Genomic DNA, 18,957 nt, shown 5'->3' with positions numbered 1-18,957 from the left:
TGGCTCACTGAAAGAGATGGTGTTTGTAGCTGGATTTCATATGGAATGGTTTGAGCTAGGTGCAGTGGATGTGATTCACAGCTGACTCCAAATGACTGAACAGAATTGTTCCCATCATCTTCACCAGCATGCACAATGTCATTTTCGCAAAGAATTCTAATGGGGATACACTGTCTTGGTGGTCTTACAACAGAGATTGTCCTTGCTTCAGTAAAACACTGGTTTTCAGATGACATTATATATCTTTGAAAGCTTCTGCCTGGGATTGGTTGATGCTGATTTATGTGTTGGCAGAGGACTGGAGCTGGGGAGCTTTCTAGAAAAGGCATTCTAGATGAAACATGAGAATCCACTCGACTCTGAGGTGTAGATACATCCTGGCATGTGAATAATGGTTTGACAGGACCTGCAGTTCTATGGAGAGATGGATTTGGTGTTGGATTGGTTGAGACTTGTTGGGGTTCAATCATACTTGAACACTTTGACCTCAAGGGTGTCGTAGATACACACTGTGTTGGGACCAAACATCCTAAAGTTGGAAGTTGTGCAGTCCCATTCATATTGTCAGACTCTTGCTGCCCTTGAGCACTGTTTTCTTTACCTTTCACAGAACATTAGATACATTAAAATACGCCAAACATATATCAGTATCTAATTACTGCAGTATGATAATGAAACCGATTAAGTCATATTAAAAATATTGCAGTAGCCACACCTTCAGACGGGCTGTTATGTACAAGCAAATTAGGTGCATTAGAGTTTCGCTGATCCTTAATATTCTTTATCTGAGCAAAAGCTAAGACAATTGAGGAAAGAGGATGTGATGAGGGTTAATAAAGGTACACAAGTCAAAAATCACCACTAAGTGCCACTGAACAGTTGTCTTTCCTTGAACTGTTACTTTACTCTAACATTTAGCACCAACTTATTTAAAGCAACAGTAAAATTTTTTGAAAATTTTCAAATCTCATGCTAACTAAATTGTAATACTAAATTAGATTCAATTAAATCTTGAATCAATCACTACTGTTTGTTATCTCATTCGTTAGTGACTCTGGATAGAAGCATCTGTTAAATGAATAATTAACATTAAACTGCTGTATAAACAGGCTTCAAACAACATATTTGAAAATAAGCACAGATAAATATATCTGAGGTGACTGCTCTTTACTGAGCTTTGCATGGAAAATATACATATACTCCAAAGGGAACTTAAGTTTTCATTAATTGCAGCTATTTTCAACAAGTGTTGAATGAAGGAGAGGTGGAGCAATAAGATAAGACATAAAAGACAGACCATCAGGGACAGGCAATGATGTCATCTCCTTGTAGATGACTTCATCCACACTCAGAACCTTATCAGAGAAATTGAAAGGTTAGTGAGAAGACTACATATTTATATATATTACAAAATGATTTTGATACTTTTTTTTTGCCTGTATATCACCTGTTCCCTCCTTTTTTTCGACCTTTTTTGCGATATCCATTAGAGGGCGAGCCAAAAGAGTCAGGTCTGTATCAGATGTCCACCCATGTGCATGATGAGATTTCTGTTATGGAAAGTTCCAGAAATAATTACATAGGAAAACTGCTGCAAGTAGAATCTGAAGACAATAAAAGTAGTTGATAAAATGTGCATTTAATCACAACAAGAGAAGAAGAGAAGCATGCAGTTTTGCATTGATCAATGATGGAGTATCTAGGTGTTCTAACCACAACTATGAAAAACTTAAATGCAAATATCAGATTTGCTTAAAGGTGTTATAGCTTCCACGTGTACCATGGAAGGGTCAATGCAAGCAGAAAATAATTGTGTACATATTAAAGAGTTTCTACATCCTTCAATAAAGAGTAAATGAATGCATTAAATATAAACAAAAATAAGAAAATTAAACTCAAAGCATAACTGTAAGCGTGCATAAATAAAAAATATGTAATAAAAGCACTTAATGTAAGAGTAAATCATATATACTCCCTTACATAAAATAGAGAAGAACAATCTGTCATGCTATGTTGAAAATCTTAAAATAATCTCAAAACCAATAACTTACAATGTAATTGTATCTGTGAATGCTGCCCATGATGTGGTTCCTGATATCAGCCTTGGTTATTCTCAAAACGCAGACATCACAAAAGTACAAAGCAGGCTGATTGTATGCCAACACCTCTGTTATGGAGTTCAGACCTGAAACATTCAAAAAGGTTCACACACAAAATAGAGATTTTAGATGTTTCTTTAAACTCCAGGAACTTAATCATTATAGATACTGTACACTCTCTTACCAATGATGGGCTGTGCTCTGTTCTGATTGTGGAGATATGAACGTATGGAATTGTACAGATGACTGTGGCACCCTGGAACGCAATACAGTACACTTTTCACCAAGAGGACAACTATGGTAAAATATAATTACAGGAGTGTACTAGAAACTGTGACAGAACAAACCTAGGCTGCTGGCAGCAAACATAACTGGGCTGCTGAGAAGACAACAAACTAAAATCCCCAGAATCAACTAGAGGGAGAAAGAGAGAAAGAAAAACCAGAACAGTGCCTATATAGGCTACACTTCCAAGCTATCCACAGGTACATTCAGAACAGCATACTAACATCCTACTAAACTTACTATATCTGCAGTGTAGGCTACTGAATACTGAGTGGAATATGCCAATTTTCTCTCATCAATGAGGTCGTCTAGCAATGTCTGAATGAAATCTTCGATAATGTGTACCGTTTTACTATGTTTACTGTGTAGTACACAGTATGAAGTAAGCACTAACTAGTTTTCAATTGCAAACGTAAGGTAGGATATGTTTACTTACAACTTTTTTAAGTCTAGTGACTGCAACCATCAGAAAATTACAATCCATCGTTATCTGTCCTTACTCAGAGTCATACTATTAAAGTTTTAGTTGAGTAACAGAGAGAAAATGGCAATAAACCCAACATGATACGAAACCGCCACATTTCATGGTTACGAGAAATAAAGACATGAAGCATTTTTAAAGTGTGACCTCCTTTAATGTTGGTTGTGATTCCTAAGAGTGCTCCCATCTAAGCACGTGTGATTGACTTGTCTATTATTTCCGACAAAAATGGTTAAGAAGTGTTTTTTCAAAGGGTTAAAGTAATAATTTGCTTGCCTACCTGTACTTTATTCTTTAGTGAGGTGTAAACTCTTGCTGTGTGGTTTGGAGGTGTGTAGAGTCATGAATATTCATTAATACGTCAGCAAAGTCTTGTGAATATTCATAAACTGAAATGTTCGTAAATCTTGTTTCCTGAAATGAAACTAAGAATGAGGAAACTGAACTTTTGTACTTCCAAGAGCTAAAAGTAGGAGGGTATTAAAACTATAAATATAAACGAATTAGAATTTTCTAGAAAAAAAACCCTGAATGCAAACACTTTGTGTGTATTATTTTGCATTAACCTATTTAAAGCATCACTATTTCTCGTTTTTTATATATATATATATCTTATACGTTGTCCTTACATTTCACATTAATGAGCACATTTTGCATATTTAATGTGTTTTGCTGTGTGATCTACTTCCCCTTCGAGGAAATGATAAACTATCCAAAAGTATTGTGTTGTCTCTCTGAAGGCCAACGTGACCTTCTCAGCCTAAAGAGATTAAAGAAAAGAATTACTGCTGCTGTCATTACCTCTTCTTGGCTTAAATACAAGAATTGCCTAAATGTGTGTGTGTATATATTCCTCATCTAAATTTGTTTTCACCTCAATCTCACAGTTCATTCCCAGACAGCAAGCAGTGTCGGCCCAGATCCTGACACAATCTAATAGGTAGAAAAAATTATTTATTGTTGGTTTCCGGTAGCTGTATCCCACATAATTGCTGTATTTGCATTACTGTAAGGGTAGGTTTAGGGTTGTGGTAGGTGTAGACATTAATAAATCATAATTTAACAGGTAGCATTTTTCGTTGTCGAATTGTACTACCTACTGTTTTAATGGGAGGTAGGAAAATCTGAAAGGGTAGCACAAACCGACAGAACACCGGCCCACATCTGGCCCGCATGGATTTCACACGGGCCAGATGTGGCCGGATCTGGGCCAAAACTATGTTGCTGTCTGGGTTATAAACCCTTCTGAGCATTTCCTTCATCTGTCTTGAAGGTTTGTACCACTTCTCTCTTTTCTATTCTTATGACACAGATGTTTTAAGTCTTGCTTACCCAGGCAAAACATAATGGCAAGAAGACAAGAATATGGTGACCTGAACAGAATTTGAACCGGAAAACAGGGCTCTAACACAGAAATGTATTGCTGCTCAGAGAAAACAGATGGTAACTGTCCTGTTGGGAAAAAGCTATCAAATTATATTATTATTATAGTTAATCACAGTCTTCTTAAGTACATTTGTTCCTGCCATGTTTTATCTGAGTGGTGAATGGGGGTCTGGCCAAAGGGAGGAATGCTTTTGAACCCCCACACCTAAAGTCCAACTATGCCTAGGGTCATGCAGGTCAATAGCTCAATAAACTACCACATTCTTACAACCCTTTCAGATTTCTCAGCTTGATTAGTTACTTTATACTACATTCATGAAGAGAATGTTTTTATAAAGTCAGTGTGGATGTGTTGTTCTCCATTTTATCTCTATGTTTTGAGTCACTCCTTTTTAGCCGTTGGATGTCTGTCCTGATGAGATTCAACGCTGAATGGGATACTACTGTGTTTGTTCTAAGTGTTTCCAGGTATTGTTTACAGCTATGAGAGGAGAAACAGAAACTGATTGTAAGATATTTTAAGTATGTGACAAACAACAAAATAATTCCCTGCTCTCTCGTGCACAACACTGAGTACTTAGTAACTGCAGATCAGTCAGTCTGAGCATGAGTTTGAGGTTGGTGGGCATCAAATAAGTATCATTCCAGTTTTCAGCCTGAAACAATAAGCCCCAACAAGCCTGAAAAATCCCTAAATGCCCAAACAAATGCTAATAAAAGTCATGAAACAGCTTTCAATCCACCCCATGTGAGCTATTAGTTGTGCATTTGATTGGATACTTTTTTTGGGGGTGGCGGTATATGTCAAGTGTGATTGGTTGGGTTGGTGGCCTCATATGAACTTGTGATGAATTCTCGGGAAGTGTAACTTGACTTGCATTTTACCTAATAACTTTTTATTAACTAATGAAGTAAATTCATATGTTAATTACCACATTGGGTTGAAGTCATGCCTTTCAACTTCCAGTTGTCTGCTTTAATTAATCATTAGCTAATGATTTGCATGGGTGTCATTATGTTGTGACTTTACTTGTTGAGGCACAGAACTAACTAACTAATTCAAAATCTATAACCACAATGACATATTACGTAACAATTAGTTAATAGTTCTGTTGATTCAGTAAATTGATGGTAAAAACTGTCAGCTTTTTTCCCCCTGACTATTCACTATATTAAACAAATAGCACTATTATACAGTAAAAAATTTGAATTACAGGAAAAATGTTTGGTTGTAAAACTGAGGTATAGGCTGATGAAAATTATGTTGAAAGTTGATTAAAGAGAAAATAAATGAAGGATCGTTTGCGATACAGTCAAAAGCACAAAATATGTTCATTTTTGTAAGTGTTTGATGCATCCTCCAGGCCCTGAGAGGTTTAGGTAATTAAAAATTTAATTCTACTGACACCTACAGGGTTAACACTGTATAACATTCAGAGTCTAATTACTTTATTTCTTCATTTTTCATTCAATCTCAATGCTACATGAGTCCAGGTAACTACCTACAAAACATAGCATTTAATAAAAAGCAGATAAAAGGGCATGCAATTATTAAAAAAAACAAACGGAAACAGAGCCAAACCAGAGATTTAAATCACCTTATACAGATATGAACTCACTCCACAAGAGATAATCACATGCCCACACTCAAATCTGAATAATTCCCTAGTATATTTGTCATACCACATGTCTATATTGTTCTCTGTTACATTTCTCTCTTCTGTACACACAAAAATAGTTTTGTCATTCAAGAAATAGTGATTTAACCAAAGCAATTAACAGGCTAATGAAGCTTTAGGACAAGCAAAAAGATAAAACAGTATCTAAAGACTTCTCCCCAATGCAACATCCATCCCTTTCCCTTTTAGTATCTGCTTTTCTTTATATTTTGTTCCATAATTTTCTCTCCCATTCACGACTCCTTTTCTCACTGAGGTTGATCACTGTAAGAGAAGGTGGCAAAACAGTTACACAGTTAATGATCGACATATACAGGATTAATCCCTCTGCCTGTAAATGCCCTTGTTGTTCCTACATACTGCATTAAAACTTTGAGGACAAAATTCATCCAGAAAAAGCTCACATTCAGTTAATAAATGATTATTACTCACATAGTTTCATAAGAGCTGTCTTTCGTTTTGAGGAACCGCATGGCAAAAAAAGCCCCAGCCTGCAACACCAGCACTAAGATGATTCCTCCAATGAAGCTGGACAGGTCAAATGATGCTTGAGAGAAATCAGGGCCTGACCCAGGGGTTGTATCTATAATGAAAATGAGAATTCCGTTAAACAACAACAATAACCGGTGCATCAGAATTTCCAGTATGGTTATGTTTCCTTATTTTTCATATTCATTCATACAGTATATTCATTATGACTTCTTTTACACTATATTCATATTACTGTATTATGTATACTCATATACTCAAGTATTACTCATATTGCATTGATGTAATATATTTCCTTCATTTGACAGACAAAAGGTAGCCTATGTTTTGTCATGCTTAAGTGATGTTTGGACAGGATGTTGGAAACTTATTCTCTGCAAAAATATTTTATATGCAAGGATGTTTGCTAAATTTGTCTTCTATTTCCGTGATATTAGAAGTTCTTTTCCAAGGGCTGGTATTTGCAAGAAGATTGCTTAGCTCCCCATTTTTGATCTTACTTCTACCTACTGCATTTCATATGTCATGTCAACATGACCTAGTCCTGAACTAAATTCATCTTAAGTAGGGGAAATATTTGACAACACGTAGATAATGACATAATGGAAAATTTCACTTGACATTTTATCGATCAGACATAAACATTCCATAATGCTCTTCTCTAGTCTATATACTGCTCCCGAAATTGGCTTCTTTACCTTCTCTCTTATTGCATCCTCTGAAGATCTTCATCTCTTTTGCTCTTGAAGATTATTATACTCAGTTTTTAGTCTTTTCTCTTATCATTTTAGCAGAATATGTTCAGTCTGGATATTGCATTCATTTTTAAACTTTTCTTTTAATTTTTCATATTTTACATTTAATCATTTGTAATCTTAATCACTTAATCTTGTACTTATGATAAATTATTTTAATAAAATATAATTTCACTGAAAGACGTCTGCCTGGATCTCTTTCAACCACTTCAAAAACAAAAATAGGCATAATAGGATTTATACAGAGAAAATCATATGCCTCACCTTTGCCACCACCATCAGTGGACACATAAGCATAAACACACACACACACATATATTAATTTGCAAATATGCTTATTTTTGCTCGCCTTGGCACATGCCGGTCTCATTGTAGACAGAGCAGCCCCCAAAGTCTTCAGTGGCAGACATGCATCTTGTGTCATTTCCTGAAAATAAAATATATAATACTGACATTCAGTCACCGTCAGATAAGTGAATTGATTTGCTTGAATTATAACACAGTAATAAATTATTACATATTACTCTCTGGAACACTTGATTCTGATTGATCAATAGACCTTAGTAGATGAAAGCAGACTGTGAAGAATGGACTTAAAGATCCTAGATCATGTAATATTCATAATGACTTTCAAAACTATTACGGTCAGTTTTTTTTTCAGAAAAACGTTTCCTTAGCTGAAGAAAAAAAATCAAAACAATATGTTGGTAAACAACAGTACAACCCATTGAACGCTACCTCTCACTGTTTAAATAGGCCCTACCCTGACTAAGATCTATGGCGCCACCAGCGGTCTGGTATTTTTGATATTCAAACACTCAGAAAATCACTGGCACTGTTGTCTCTGAACCGCTCTGAACAAGTCCACACGAACCGTGCAAGAGAGCTTAAATATTTATTTAGCAGACGCATTTATCCAAATCGACTTACAAATGAGGACAATAGTAGCAATTAAAACCAACAAAAGAGCAATGATATGTAAGTGCTGTGAAAAGTCTCGGTTAGATGGCTAAGCTGCTCGGATTGAGTTGGGTAGGTCATTCCATTAGGAGGGAAGTCCCTGAAATTTTATGCTAGCAACTACTGGTAGCCAGTGCTGAACTGAGTTGTGATATGCACTCTTTTCTACTTTTTAAAGGGTTAATTCACCCAAAAATGAAAAGTCGGTCATTAATTCGGTCATGTCATAAAGTCGGTCATGTCAGAACACAAATTAAGATATTTTTGATGAAATCCGAGAGCTTTCTGACCCTCCATAGACAGGAAGGGTCCTACCACGGTCAAGGCACAGAAACGTATTAAGGACATCCATTAAAATGGCCCATGTGAGATCCGTGGTTCAACCGTAATTTAGGAAGCTTTGAGAATACGTTTTGTGGGCAAATAACGACTTTATTCAATGGTTTCTTCTCTCCTGGGACAGTCCTCTTCCATTATCAAGGCATGCACATTGCTTTCCTCTGCTTGTAAACAAGGCACAGCACATGCATGTTCTGACTCAATAATGGAGGAGGACTGTTCTGGGAGAGAAGAAATCATTGAATAAAGTTGTTATTTTTATTTATTTATTGCACACAAAAAAGTATTCTTTTAGCTTCATAAAATTATGGTTGAATCATTGATGTCATATGGACCATTTTAATGACGTCCTTTTCATTTTTGAGTGAACTATCCCTTTAAAGACTAATCTTACTGTCACGTTCTGGATTAGTTGTAGAGGTTTGCTAGAACTGGTCTTATTTTTAAAGTAAGCCAGGAAAAGCCATTTTTAATTTTAATATGCGAAATCTTCATTGTCAGAAGCTTCAAAAAACAGTTCAATATACTGTTACTTGTATGCATTTTACTTTAATTTACATTATTAACGTAATCGTGTTTGAACAACTAGTTTTACCATTTACTGCACGTTTCAAATGAAGGCAACTGGCACCATCTTGCGTCTCTCAGAGTGGGCTGCATATATTTAGAAGCTATATAGTAGGTTAAAAAAAACAGAATATGAAAAGAGTAGTATGTCAGAGTATTCATAAAAAAGTAAGCGAAAAGTTCCCGGATTACCTTCTATTTCTAACAAGATTCTGAAGTGTGCATCTTATTTACTACTGCTCGAGTATTTCTGGATTACAATCATATAATATTTCAAAGAAATCGCGTTTGGTCTCGTACTGTATCGTGTATCTTGTCAGTGTGTGCACTTGCTTGGCCATTTGTAGTTGATAAACAGGAAAGTGGGTTCAAGCGCCAGCAGAAAGCAGTGTAATGGAAGTGGTCTTTAAGAGAAGCAGTCTATCAGCGGAAGTTTAAAATCAGCTCGTAAGTGTATTTACTTGTCTCAGTGTCTAGCGCATTTGCCGTTGCTAGGAAACGCTTATTTTGTTTACTAGGATGAGAGTTGCTGAAATCGCGTTTGGTCTCGTACTGTATCGTGTATCTTGTCAGTGTGTGCACTTGCTTGGCCATTTGTAGTTGATAAACAGGAAAGTGGGTTCAAGCGCCAGCAGAAAGCAGTGTAATGGAAGTGGTCTTTAAGAGAAGCAGTCTATCAGCGGAAGTTTAAAATCAGCTCGTAAGTGTATTTACTTGTCTCAGTGTTTAGCGCATTTGCCGTTGCTAGGAAACGCTTATTTTGTTTACTAGGATGAGAGTTGCTGAAATCGCGTTTGGTCTCGTACTGTATCGTGTATCTTGTCAGTGTGTGCACTTGCTTGGCCATTTGTAGTTGATAAACAGGAAAGTGGGTCCAGCTGAATTGAAATGATCATTTGTTAGATTGGTATAATAAAGGTTATTATACCGCGGCAGTCGTCGTGTGAAGCCCTCTTAGTGTGAAGACCAAAGAGTGTAAAGACCATCGACTCTACCGTGCGACTCCACCGGGCAGGGACACCGGCAAGGGATAGTAGTAGCTTTTTATTTAATTTTTTCATTGATATGTTTATTATTGAAATGTTGTTGTTATATGCATGTGTTAATTTTATTTAATTTCTTTATTTTCTTAAATATGTGGGTAGATAGTATTTATAGAGTTGTAACTTTTTAGTTTTAGTTACTTTTTCTTATTTGTAAGTCGCTTTGGACAAAAGCGTCTGCTAAATGACAAAAGTAAGTAAGTAAGTAAAGTAAAGTCATGTATTTGTTTATTTGACGAGTAGTCAAGTAGAAAGCACTATAATATCATTCAGTCTCTGTGTTCTAAACCTGTTGTTTATTTTAGAGTGTAAACAGAGTGAGCATAGACAGCATGTAAACCTAGTTGTATTTTAGATATGGGTCTAAAAGACAGAGAGACTGGGTTACAGAGTTGGTTGCCTTGGCAACAGAGCATGAATAGATTAAAAGATGCTGCTTCTTGTTGAACATCTCTCTCTCTTCATGTCTCCTCACACTTATTTCCAGGAGGGTAGATGATGGTGTTGAATTATTTACTAAGACTGATGTCTGTGTGGATGGCAGCTGTAACTGCGTGTGTGCCTGTGTTTGAATAATTCACCGGGTTGTTCCTGAGATGGCTCTCTGTGGCTAGGATCACATGTCCTTCAGTGGGATCCTCTGTACGTGTGTGTGCCCAAACAACAGGGACATTGCACAGGAGAATTCATTTTTTTCTTTACCGTCATTACAACTTTGCCACACACATCGTGTCAGGTTGAGGGCCGGGTCTCCGCTGATGCAACCATTACACGAGTCAAACTGAGAACAGTTCCCAATGGGTGAATCTGTCAGGCCATCAAGAGATAAAAGATGTAAGCTTATATTCTCACCTAGCACTCACACGTTTGAGAGAAAAGTTAGAAATGTTATCGAATAAATTATAGATAAATCACATAGTAGAAGAGAGAGGAATGCTTTTCTGAATTTATATCGATGATAAGTGTTGTTCAGCAGCACTCAAATGCAACAGAACAAAACAGACTTAAACTGGATCTGCCACAAGACCCGCCCCTCTAACTAATGCGTCTTATTTCCTCAGACTTGACAAATTTGATGCTTAAACTGTGCCTTAATACAAGAACATATTTATCAAAACTCACAGATTTTACATAGATTAGATTGATGTTTAAAAGTTCTAAAATATCTGACATTTATTTTTATGATCTAAAATGATTAAATATAATGATTAAAATAGCATTAAAGAAAAGTTGCATTTGAATATAATGGCTGCGAGCCTGCAAGACATCAGAACAATATAGTCCAGTATTCAATGTATTTTAGAAGATTGTTAAAATTTTTGCTAAAAATTTATTAGATATTCAGCAAGCTCATTATTGTATTGACACTTACCTGAGGTTTGTGAATTGGTTATAATAACCTGTGTTAGCAGTACAATCCCACAGAGTGCGGTCCACACACACTTCATCCTCACAAAATCGTCAATAATCCCGCCTGTAATAAACACATGCACTGACATTGACATTGAAACATTGACTTAAATTATCAACAAAGCAACAGCTTACCCTATGAGTAAAACACTATTTAGCTCTGAATCAGTCTAACAATCTTAACTTTTTCTAGTCAGACTTACCCTGCAAAACACTGACCCCAATAACACAACTAAAGTTTGATACAAGCACTAGACGCCAACAAGTTGAAAGTGAAAAAATTGATGAACTGAGAAGCACAAACAACTTTACCTCAGCTCAGAAAGAGTAAAACTAAAAACTTAAAAGAGTAGGAGTCATAAATGTGCCTGTCAAGCAAACATCCAGTCCTAAATGTCTGTGTCCTCCAGATGAAAGGTCGTTGTGAACTGTGAGGAGCATGTGGTGTGTGTGTGTTGACGTCATGCCCTCTGATTCAGCGAGACTGGAAGGTGTGTAATGTGAGACAGGTAACATGGCAACCAAATGGCAAATGACCATGTCTTGATATCCACACCACCGAAGATATTCTGCCTTTTCGCAAGCAGGCTGCAGAAATTTGTCACATCTCATTCCCAAAGATGCAGGTCTCATGCGCCATACCAGACCATTATAAATGATGTTTTATTAACAAAGTTCGGGAGGAGCACGTCAGATACTTAGCCTAATTAAACACAAGTGGCACGCAATCAAGTCAATCTACCCACGGATATAAATACAGCTGACATACCTCCACTCATTTGACGGTCTGTCAGCATCCCTCCACCACCCCTTCTCCACCAATATCACTAAGTTCTCACCATACTATGGGGGGAAACTCTGGGTTCGGGGTATTCCCGAGCTCAGAGCCCTTCCCCAGGACAGCACGCCAACTACGTATTACCATACTCGCCAAATACGCATTACGTAACTCGTGCTAAATATATGTAAGTGTGAACTCGTGAAACAGTAACCAGCATGTCCATACTGGCTCTTTTGACCTTCTTTCTGATTGTCTGTTTCTCTGGTGGCCCAGAAAAGGTTTTTAGAGAAAGCATTGTAGTGTAAAAGACTAAAAGGCTGTGTGGATGCCATGTAGTTTTATATTTTATATATAATTACGTTTAAATATATTTTAAAATAGACTTAAAATTGTTATATTGCTAAAGTAGATTTTAAACTATGTTTGCATAAATATATTTTCAGGTTACGTATATTTCCTCATTTATTTTTAGCCATTTTATAAGTGATTTATTACATATTTTCATATGAAATATAACTGCATTTACACAGTCCAACATAAATTAATAAAATAGATTTAGTTTTTACCCAAAATGCATTTTGAAATTTTAAATACTTGTCCCCCTCAAGTACATTTTGTAATATATTTTGCCATTTGAAGGGTTAAACAAAATCTGTGCTGTGTACAACATAATTATTGTACATTTGAAATATATTTTAGCCAAGAAAAACAAACAGAACAGGGCCAGAGCAAGAGAGCCAGAGTTTGGCGTAGTTACATAAGTTCTCTTTTCTCCATTTCCATCAATTGCTCTGCATCCTCGCCATGCTCCTGGATGCTCAGTTTTTAATTGTAATTAAAAGTCACAGTATTATAAACTAAGCAGAGGAGGCGATGATATATATGTAGGTGCGAGAACGCATGCTTGTGTAGGAGGAAACAGTCACCCCTATCATTGCTACATCTGGGGATCAGTGCAAATCAGGTCAGCATTTGTTTTTACAATGAACCTGTCGTTCAGTTAAACCCCACCGAGAATCTCCCTAACCCACACCATCAGTCCTTAAACTGTTTTGTAATGTCTGACGACACACAGACAGATCAATAGGTAGTGCCAAACCATGTGAATAGAGAGAGAGTGGGCGTCCTCCTCTAGGGAGAACTAGGTGCAGAGAGATAAAGCCGCGCATGCGCTCTGCAGATATTAGGTAACTGAGAAATTCCGCAGTACACCCCCCACCACACGCGCACACAGACTTCCCGCCAGAAAGGAGCTCAAGGAGATACAACAGTGGAATGATAAACAGTGTCTGTGCTCTTATTTCTAAACATCCGTTTCAAATGATTCTCTCATTGACATAAGCTCACAGAAGCAAATATACTGAACCTCAGAAATGAGTTTATGCTGTATATTTGATTGGTGGGGACACATCAATCGCATCAGGCCAATAATGCATTATTGTATAACATACAATGGAGATTGTTACTAAAAGATTTGTACAGACTAGCAGGGATGGATAAAATAAACACTCAAAAAGCACCAGCTGGAAATCCTGGAAAGCTGCATTTAGAAACATGGTGCAATTACCTTAAGGAGGTTGTTCAAACTTATCCTTACAATTTAGTCTTGCTGGTGTACACTAATGTATTTGATTTGTTGATTGAGTGATTTCATGTAATATATAATACTGTTAGACTTTAGACTATCGTTTAGCAACAAGCCCCCAGTTTAGTTAATCATAGCAGTCCTTAAAGATGAATTGTTCAATAAATAGTTCAGTATCTTCAGTCAGCACTTGCAGATACTCTCTCCGACCACAGAAAGCTTAAGGGGGGTATTGTTTATAAGATTCCCCAGCTGGTGACCACCGGAAGCGCATGTCCTTTTATAGAGAACAGGAGAGTTCCCCAGTATTGTAGCGCGCCCCCACCTGCTTCATTGAAATGCAGAGACACGCGAGCACTGCGACGCCCACGCGCCGAATCTGCCGGGAAGCGCCATAATCTCCGTCATCTGCGGGGAAATGATGTCATAGCTATAACCTTCAATCATCCGAATAGTAGAATTTAATAAAAATTATAAATTAGTCAGATGCGCGTGCGCGAGTTCCTTGCTAGCGATATTTTAGCTTTGTCACTTATACAAGGTTATAGATGAACATGTGGGATTTTATGGTAGAGGTCAAATTAATAATCGTAGAGTTGTGCCACGTACCCCAATAGTGCGGCACAACTTGCGTCACAATCAACGAAGCGAGCACGTTTTTCAGCACCATGGACAGCAGTGACTCACTCTCACTTTCCCTCTCAATACCACATGATCACACGCTTGAGGCCAGCTTTTTCTGTTCTGATATAAGTTTACAAGTTACATGTTTATCGTCAGTGATTTTTATGAAGGCCCAGTGCATTTTGGTCCACGCACCATGCTTTAACAAGGCCGATTGATTACACTTTGTCCTCTCTCCCGCCGTCGCAGTGGGCGGGGTGAAAGAATGCGGTATTTTTATGAATGAAATTACGACAGAGGCTGGTGTCCATGAAAGTCTCCTGATTGGTCGACCGGGGCAGAATCGCCCCTCATCATCGTAACTGACGTCAGAGGGGAATCGGTGAAGGTATAGGTCGCAGCAGCACACCGGAGCTGAGTGTTATACAGAAGCGATCGAAAGAGCGGATACAGCGGAGCTACGAAGGAACTTCGCGTTGCAAGAAGAACAAGAATTGGATTTGCTGTTGATCTTGCAGCTCGAGCTCAGATTTCAGCGCGCGCTCCAAGAGACCTTCAGTTGGATGGTGGTGTGAAGAATTGTCCTCTTTGCAACCTTCTACAGCTTCCGTAAGTCTGTTTTATGCATCTTTATATATTCTCTGACTCTTGTTGAATTCAAGAAGACTAGCTTAGCTGTCAGAAATTCGCTGTGAAAATACAGCGGGGATATTTAAGGCATTAAGGGATGTTTTATTTGGTGCGCGTATAGGCTACTGTGTTTTACATAACCTTGTATGATGCATCAGTCTGCTTGAGGAGCACTCAAATCTGCTTTGAACTTCAAAACGGTGATTCCCAGCCAGGCGCACGTTTAACCCTGTAGAATCCAGGAGATGCCTATAAATATTAGTTTGCTTATAAACATACTGAAATTATGACTTGAGTGTAATTGTTGCAAGTTTGTTGGAATTCATATTAGCCTATAATGCCACTAGAATAACTACTGTAATGTGAGTTAAACACATTTCAGTTCTGGATAATGATAATAATAGGTGGCAAATAAATGTTAGCTTAAAGTTCAAAATTAGCCTTTCAGTGAACAATGGCTAAAGAAAAATTAATTTAACCTACACCTATACCATATGACATTAAAACACTAAAATAATGCAATATGAAGTTAATAAACAACATAAACTGTAACCTTCAACAACCCAATATGAATATACCTAATATACAAAAAAACAAGAGAAAATATTAACATTTTGTTGTGTTATATTAATATAGAAATTGATGAGTAATATATTTTACTGTGACAGCAAAGTCATTTAGAATTTTAGGAAAACAAAGCAGCAGCTGTTTCAACCTTGATAATAGCAAGAAATCCTTCTTGAGCAGCAAATTAGAATGCTTTCTGAAGGATCATGTGACACGGAAGACTGGAGTAATGATGCTGAAAATTCAGCTTTGCCATCACAGGAATAAATTACATTTTCAAATATATTAATAGAAAACAGTTCATTGAAATGTCACAATATTACTGTGCTGTTGAGCATAACAGACTTCTCTCAAAAACATTACAAAAATCTTACCAACCACAAACCTATTATATTATATTATATTATATTACGTAACAGGTTTGTATTGCAGAATTCTTACATATATTATAATTAAATATTATTTTTACTTTAAAATTGTAACGTAATCTAAATCAAATGTGCAATATGCATTTGGAGACCGATTAATAAAGTGTTCTATTAGCTTTTGCGGTTGCCAGCATCTCCGGTAGCACTTGTAGTGTGCAGACTAGGAATGTCAGATTGAATAAGATGTTGTTAACTGCAGTTTATCTTACTGTGCATGTCATTATGAGGTCAGGCCTTGGAGTGGAGCGCAGGAGGTGCTCAGCAGAATACGTGACAGTCACCGTGCTGTGGATTGCGTGACTAAATCTATCTCTCTCTCCCACAGTAATGGCCCTGAACGACTCTGAAATGGGCTTAGAAGTCATCTTGGCGATGAACCAACTGCTGGAGCTCACCCCTTCCCACGTCACCCCTAAAGCCATGGAGGCCACAGTGATGACTCCATGGGATGTGGCCCTGTGCGTATCAGGAGCCCTGATTTGCTGTGAAAATGCAATCGTCGTGGCCACCATCTTCTCCTCACCATCTCTGCGGGCACCTATGTTCCTGCTAATTGGCAGCCTGGCCGGGGCGGACTTCCTGGCAGGGGTGGGACTCCTTTTGCACTTCCTGTCTCGCCGGTGTGTCTACTCAGAAGCTCTAGAGCTGGGCAGCGTGGGTCTGTTAGTGAGCGCGTTCAGTGCGTCCGTGTTCTCTCTGTTGGGAATCACCCTGGACCGGTTCCTCTCGCTACATCACGCTCTGACCTATGGATCCCGCCGCGCACACACGCAAACATGCTGCGCTCTGGCCGTCGGCTGGACTCTTGCCGGTCTTCAAGGTGCCCTGCCTGCCATGGGCTGGAATTGCTTGCACGATGGAGAATCCTGCAGTGTTCTTCGCCCTTTGACCCGAGTGCACCTGGCGACCCTGTGCGGCGGCTTCCTGCTGACCTTGGCTTTGATGCTGCAGCTCAATGCTCGTATCTGCCGGGTCGTACTTCGCCACTCGCACCAAATCGCGCTCCAGAGACACACGCTCCCGTCTGCGCGCACACACACGTGCCGTCGGGTTCACACACTCGCCCTCATCCTCGCCACATTCGCCAGCTGCTGGATACCCTTCGCCTTGTATGGTCTCTTGGCCGACGGATCATCTCCAGCTTTGTATACTTACGCCACATTGGTTCCAGTCACAGGAAACTCTCTGCTGAACCCTCTGATCTATGCCTACAGAAACACACACATACAGAGAGTGCTGCGACAGGCCTGCTGCTGTTGTCTACCTAACACACCCAACAAAAACACACACACTCCCAGTGATGTCTAATTTCATGTGCTGTGAGCACACCTGAACACTTTGGAAGATGCTATGGTGCCATACAAGATCCGTTTCACGTTTTATGTCTGTTCCTGTTTGGGAATATCACTGTGCCAGTTGCCAAATCTCCTGTCTCAAAGGTGTTAACATGACCACTGTCAGTGACCTGATCTAATCTGCATCACTTTATTAAATGCTAAAATGTCATTTTTTTACTTTATATTGAGAAGACTGCCACTGTTGTAGTTGCCAACTAAAGGGTTTCAAGCAGAATGACTCCTGTCCGCTTTAATGTCTCAGATTTGTGCCTCATTTTATGTCCTCTGAAGTTCAGAGTTTACTGATGGAATCAAAATCATTTGCACTTTACAACAATGACTTGACTTTTAAGCTGAAATTTTTGTTTGTATTTATTGATCAAATTATTTGCCATTTGTTATTCTGACTGTTTTTATACTTCATAAATGTCTTGTTTGCACTTACAATGTATTAATGTTGCACAAAATGTCAAATGTATGAATGAATGTTTTATTGTTCAAATGAGATGTTTTATGGAAATTGTTTATAATGAATAAATTGTACCTTTGTACATTTTCTGTTGTATTTTTTCGAAAAACATTTTTGTCATATCAAAAGTGTGAAAAATTTGATTTTATGGATTTAAAGGATTAGTTCACTTTTAAAAAAACTTTTGCTGATAATTTACTCACCCCCATGTCATCCAAGATGTCCATGTCTTTCTTTCTTCAGTCGAAAAGAAATTAAGGTTTTTGATGAAAACATTTCTCCATAAAATGGACTTCAATGGGACCCAAACGGTTCAAGGTCAAAATGCAGCTTCAAAGGGCTTTAAACGATACCTGACGATGAATGAGGGTGTTATCTAGCGAAACGATCGGACGTTTCAAAAATAAATAAAAAAGTTTATGTTTTATAAGCACAAATGCTCGTCTTGCTCTGTTCTGTGATGCGCGTTCGTGACGCCACGTAATACGCAATTACGTAGAAAAGGTCACGGTTGAGGTAGGCGGAAGTACTACCTCACTACGACACTAATAAAATGTAATTATATATATGTACACATATATAACTATAACTAGTTATAGTTTTATTATAATAACTATCTATAGCTAACAGTATCTCAAAGATACTAAAATAACACTGCTATGAATATCTAGAACTAAGTTACATGGTCTTCAACCAACAGTAAAAATCTATCTACTGCCTTCATTTGTGCAGCAGGTATTTTTTCTAAATTGCAAGGTTGTGTTGCTGACTGATAAATATAACGATATATGTACATCACACAAAACAACACATATAATGTTATTAATGTAGTGTATAGAGTATAGTGTGCCGTTTTGTCGTCTGCCACTTTAAATGCTTGAGCTCTTTAAACACAGCAGATTCTGATAGTTCGTCTGTCATTATCTTTATAAGTGATCGTGTGGGCTTACATATTCTCATTGAATTAGAACAGTTGTTATTACAATGGTACAATTATTGCCATTAGTGATTGGGCTTTAAATGTTTGGATTTGTATTAAAATC

At 37.8% G+C, this 18,957-nt stretch overlaps 2 protein-coding genes across 3 annotated transcripts; one reads left to right on the top strand and one right to left on the bottom strand.

Annotated features, from left to right (window-relative positions):
• Positions 1-5,630: 5,630 nt before the first annotated feature.
• LOC306885613 (CD164 sialomucin-like 2 protein) lies at positions 5,631-18,413 on the bottom strand. 2 transcript variants are annotated; one of them, XM_079442262.1, is made up of 7 exons: positions 18,118-18,412; positions 14,185-14,267; positions 11,456-11,557; positions 10,786-10,890; positions 7,524-7,601; positions 6,363-6,513; positions 5,680-6,194 (listed from the first exon to the last, which is right to left on the bottom strand). In XM_079442262.1, the coding sequence occupies exons 3-7, from the start codon at positions 11,529-11,531 to the stop codon at positions 6,179-6,181; spliced, it is 426 nt and encodes a 141-aa protein (XP_079298388.1). In that variant the 5' UTR covers positions 11,532-11,557; positions 14,185-14,267; positions 18,118-18,412; the 3' UTR covers positions 5,680-6,178. The 2 variants fall into 2 exon arrangements, with proteins under 2 accessions (XP_079298387.1, XP_079298388.1); XM_079442261.1 differs by lacking the exon at positions 14,185-14,267 and having other exon boundaries at positions 5,631-6,194; positions 18,118-18,413.
• On the top strand, positions 14,854-17,997 carry gpr3 (G protein-coupled receptor 3). The gene is made up of 2 exons (XM_079441360.1): positions 14,854-15,092; positions 16,434-17,997. The coding sequence occupies exon 2, from the start codon at positions 16,436-16,438 to the stop codon at positions 17,414-17,416; it is 981 nt and encodes a 326-aa protein (XP_079297486.1). The 5' UTR covers positions 14,854-15,092; positions 16,434-16,435; the 3' UTR covers positions 17,417-17,997.
• Positions 18,414-18,957: the final 544 nt, after the last annotated feature.

Source organism: Barbus barbus (assembly GCF_936440315.1).
Source record: "Barbus barbus genome assembly, chromosome: 19".
Taxonomy (NCBI): domain Eukaryota; kingdom Metazoa; phylum Chordata; class Actinopteri; order Cypriniformes; family Cyprinidae; genus Barbus; species Barbus barbus.
Note: the sequence above shows the minus strand (reverse complement) of the source record. Positions and strands in the feature narration are given on the sequence as shown.

Excerpts from the sequence above, each read along its gene's own strand:
- LOC306885613 (XM_079442261.1), bottom strand. The coding sequence starts at position 11,531 with ATGAAGTGTGTGTGGACCGCACTCTGTGGGATTGTACTGCTAACACAG. Across the intron at positions 10,891-11,455 it reads AACCAATTCACAAACCTCAG|ATTCACCCATTGGGAACTGT; the intron begins GTAAGTGTCAAT and ends ATGGCCTGACAG. Across the intron at positions 6,514-7,523 it reads TGAGACCGGCATGTGCCAAG|ATACAACCCCTGGGTCAGGC; the intron begins GCGAGCAAAAAT and ends TTTTCATTATAG.
- gpr3 (XM_079441360.1), top strand. The coding sequence starts at position 16,436 with ATGGCCCTGAACGACTCTGAAATGGGCTTAGAAGTCATCTTGGCGATG.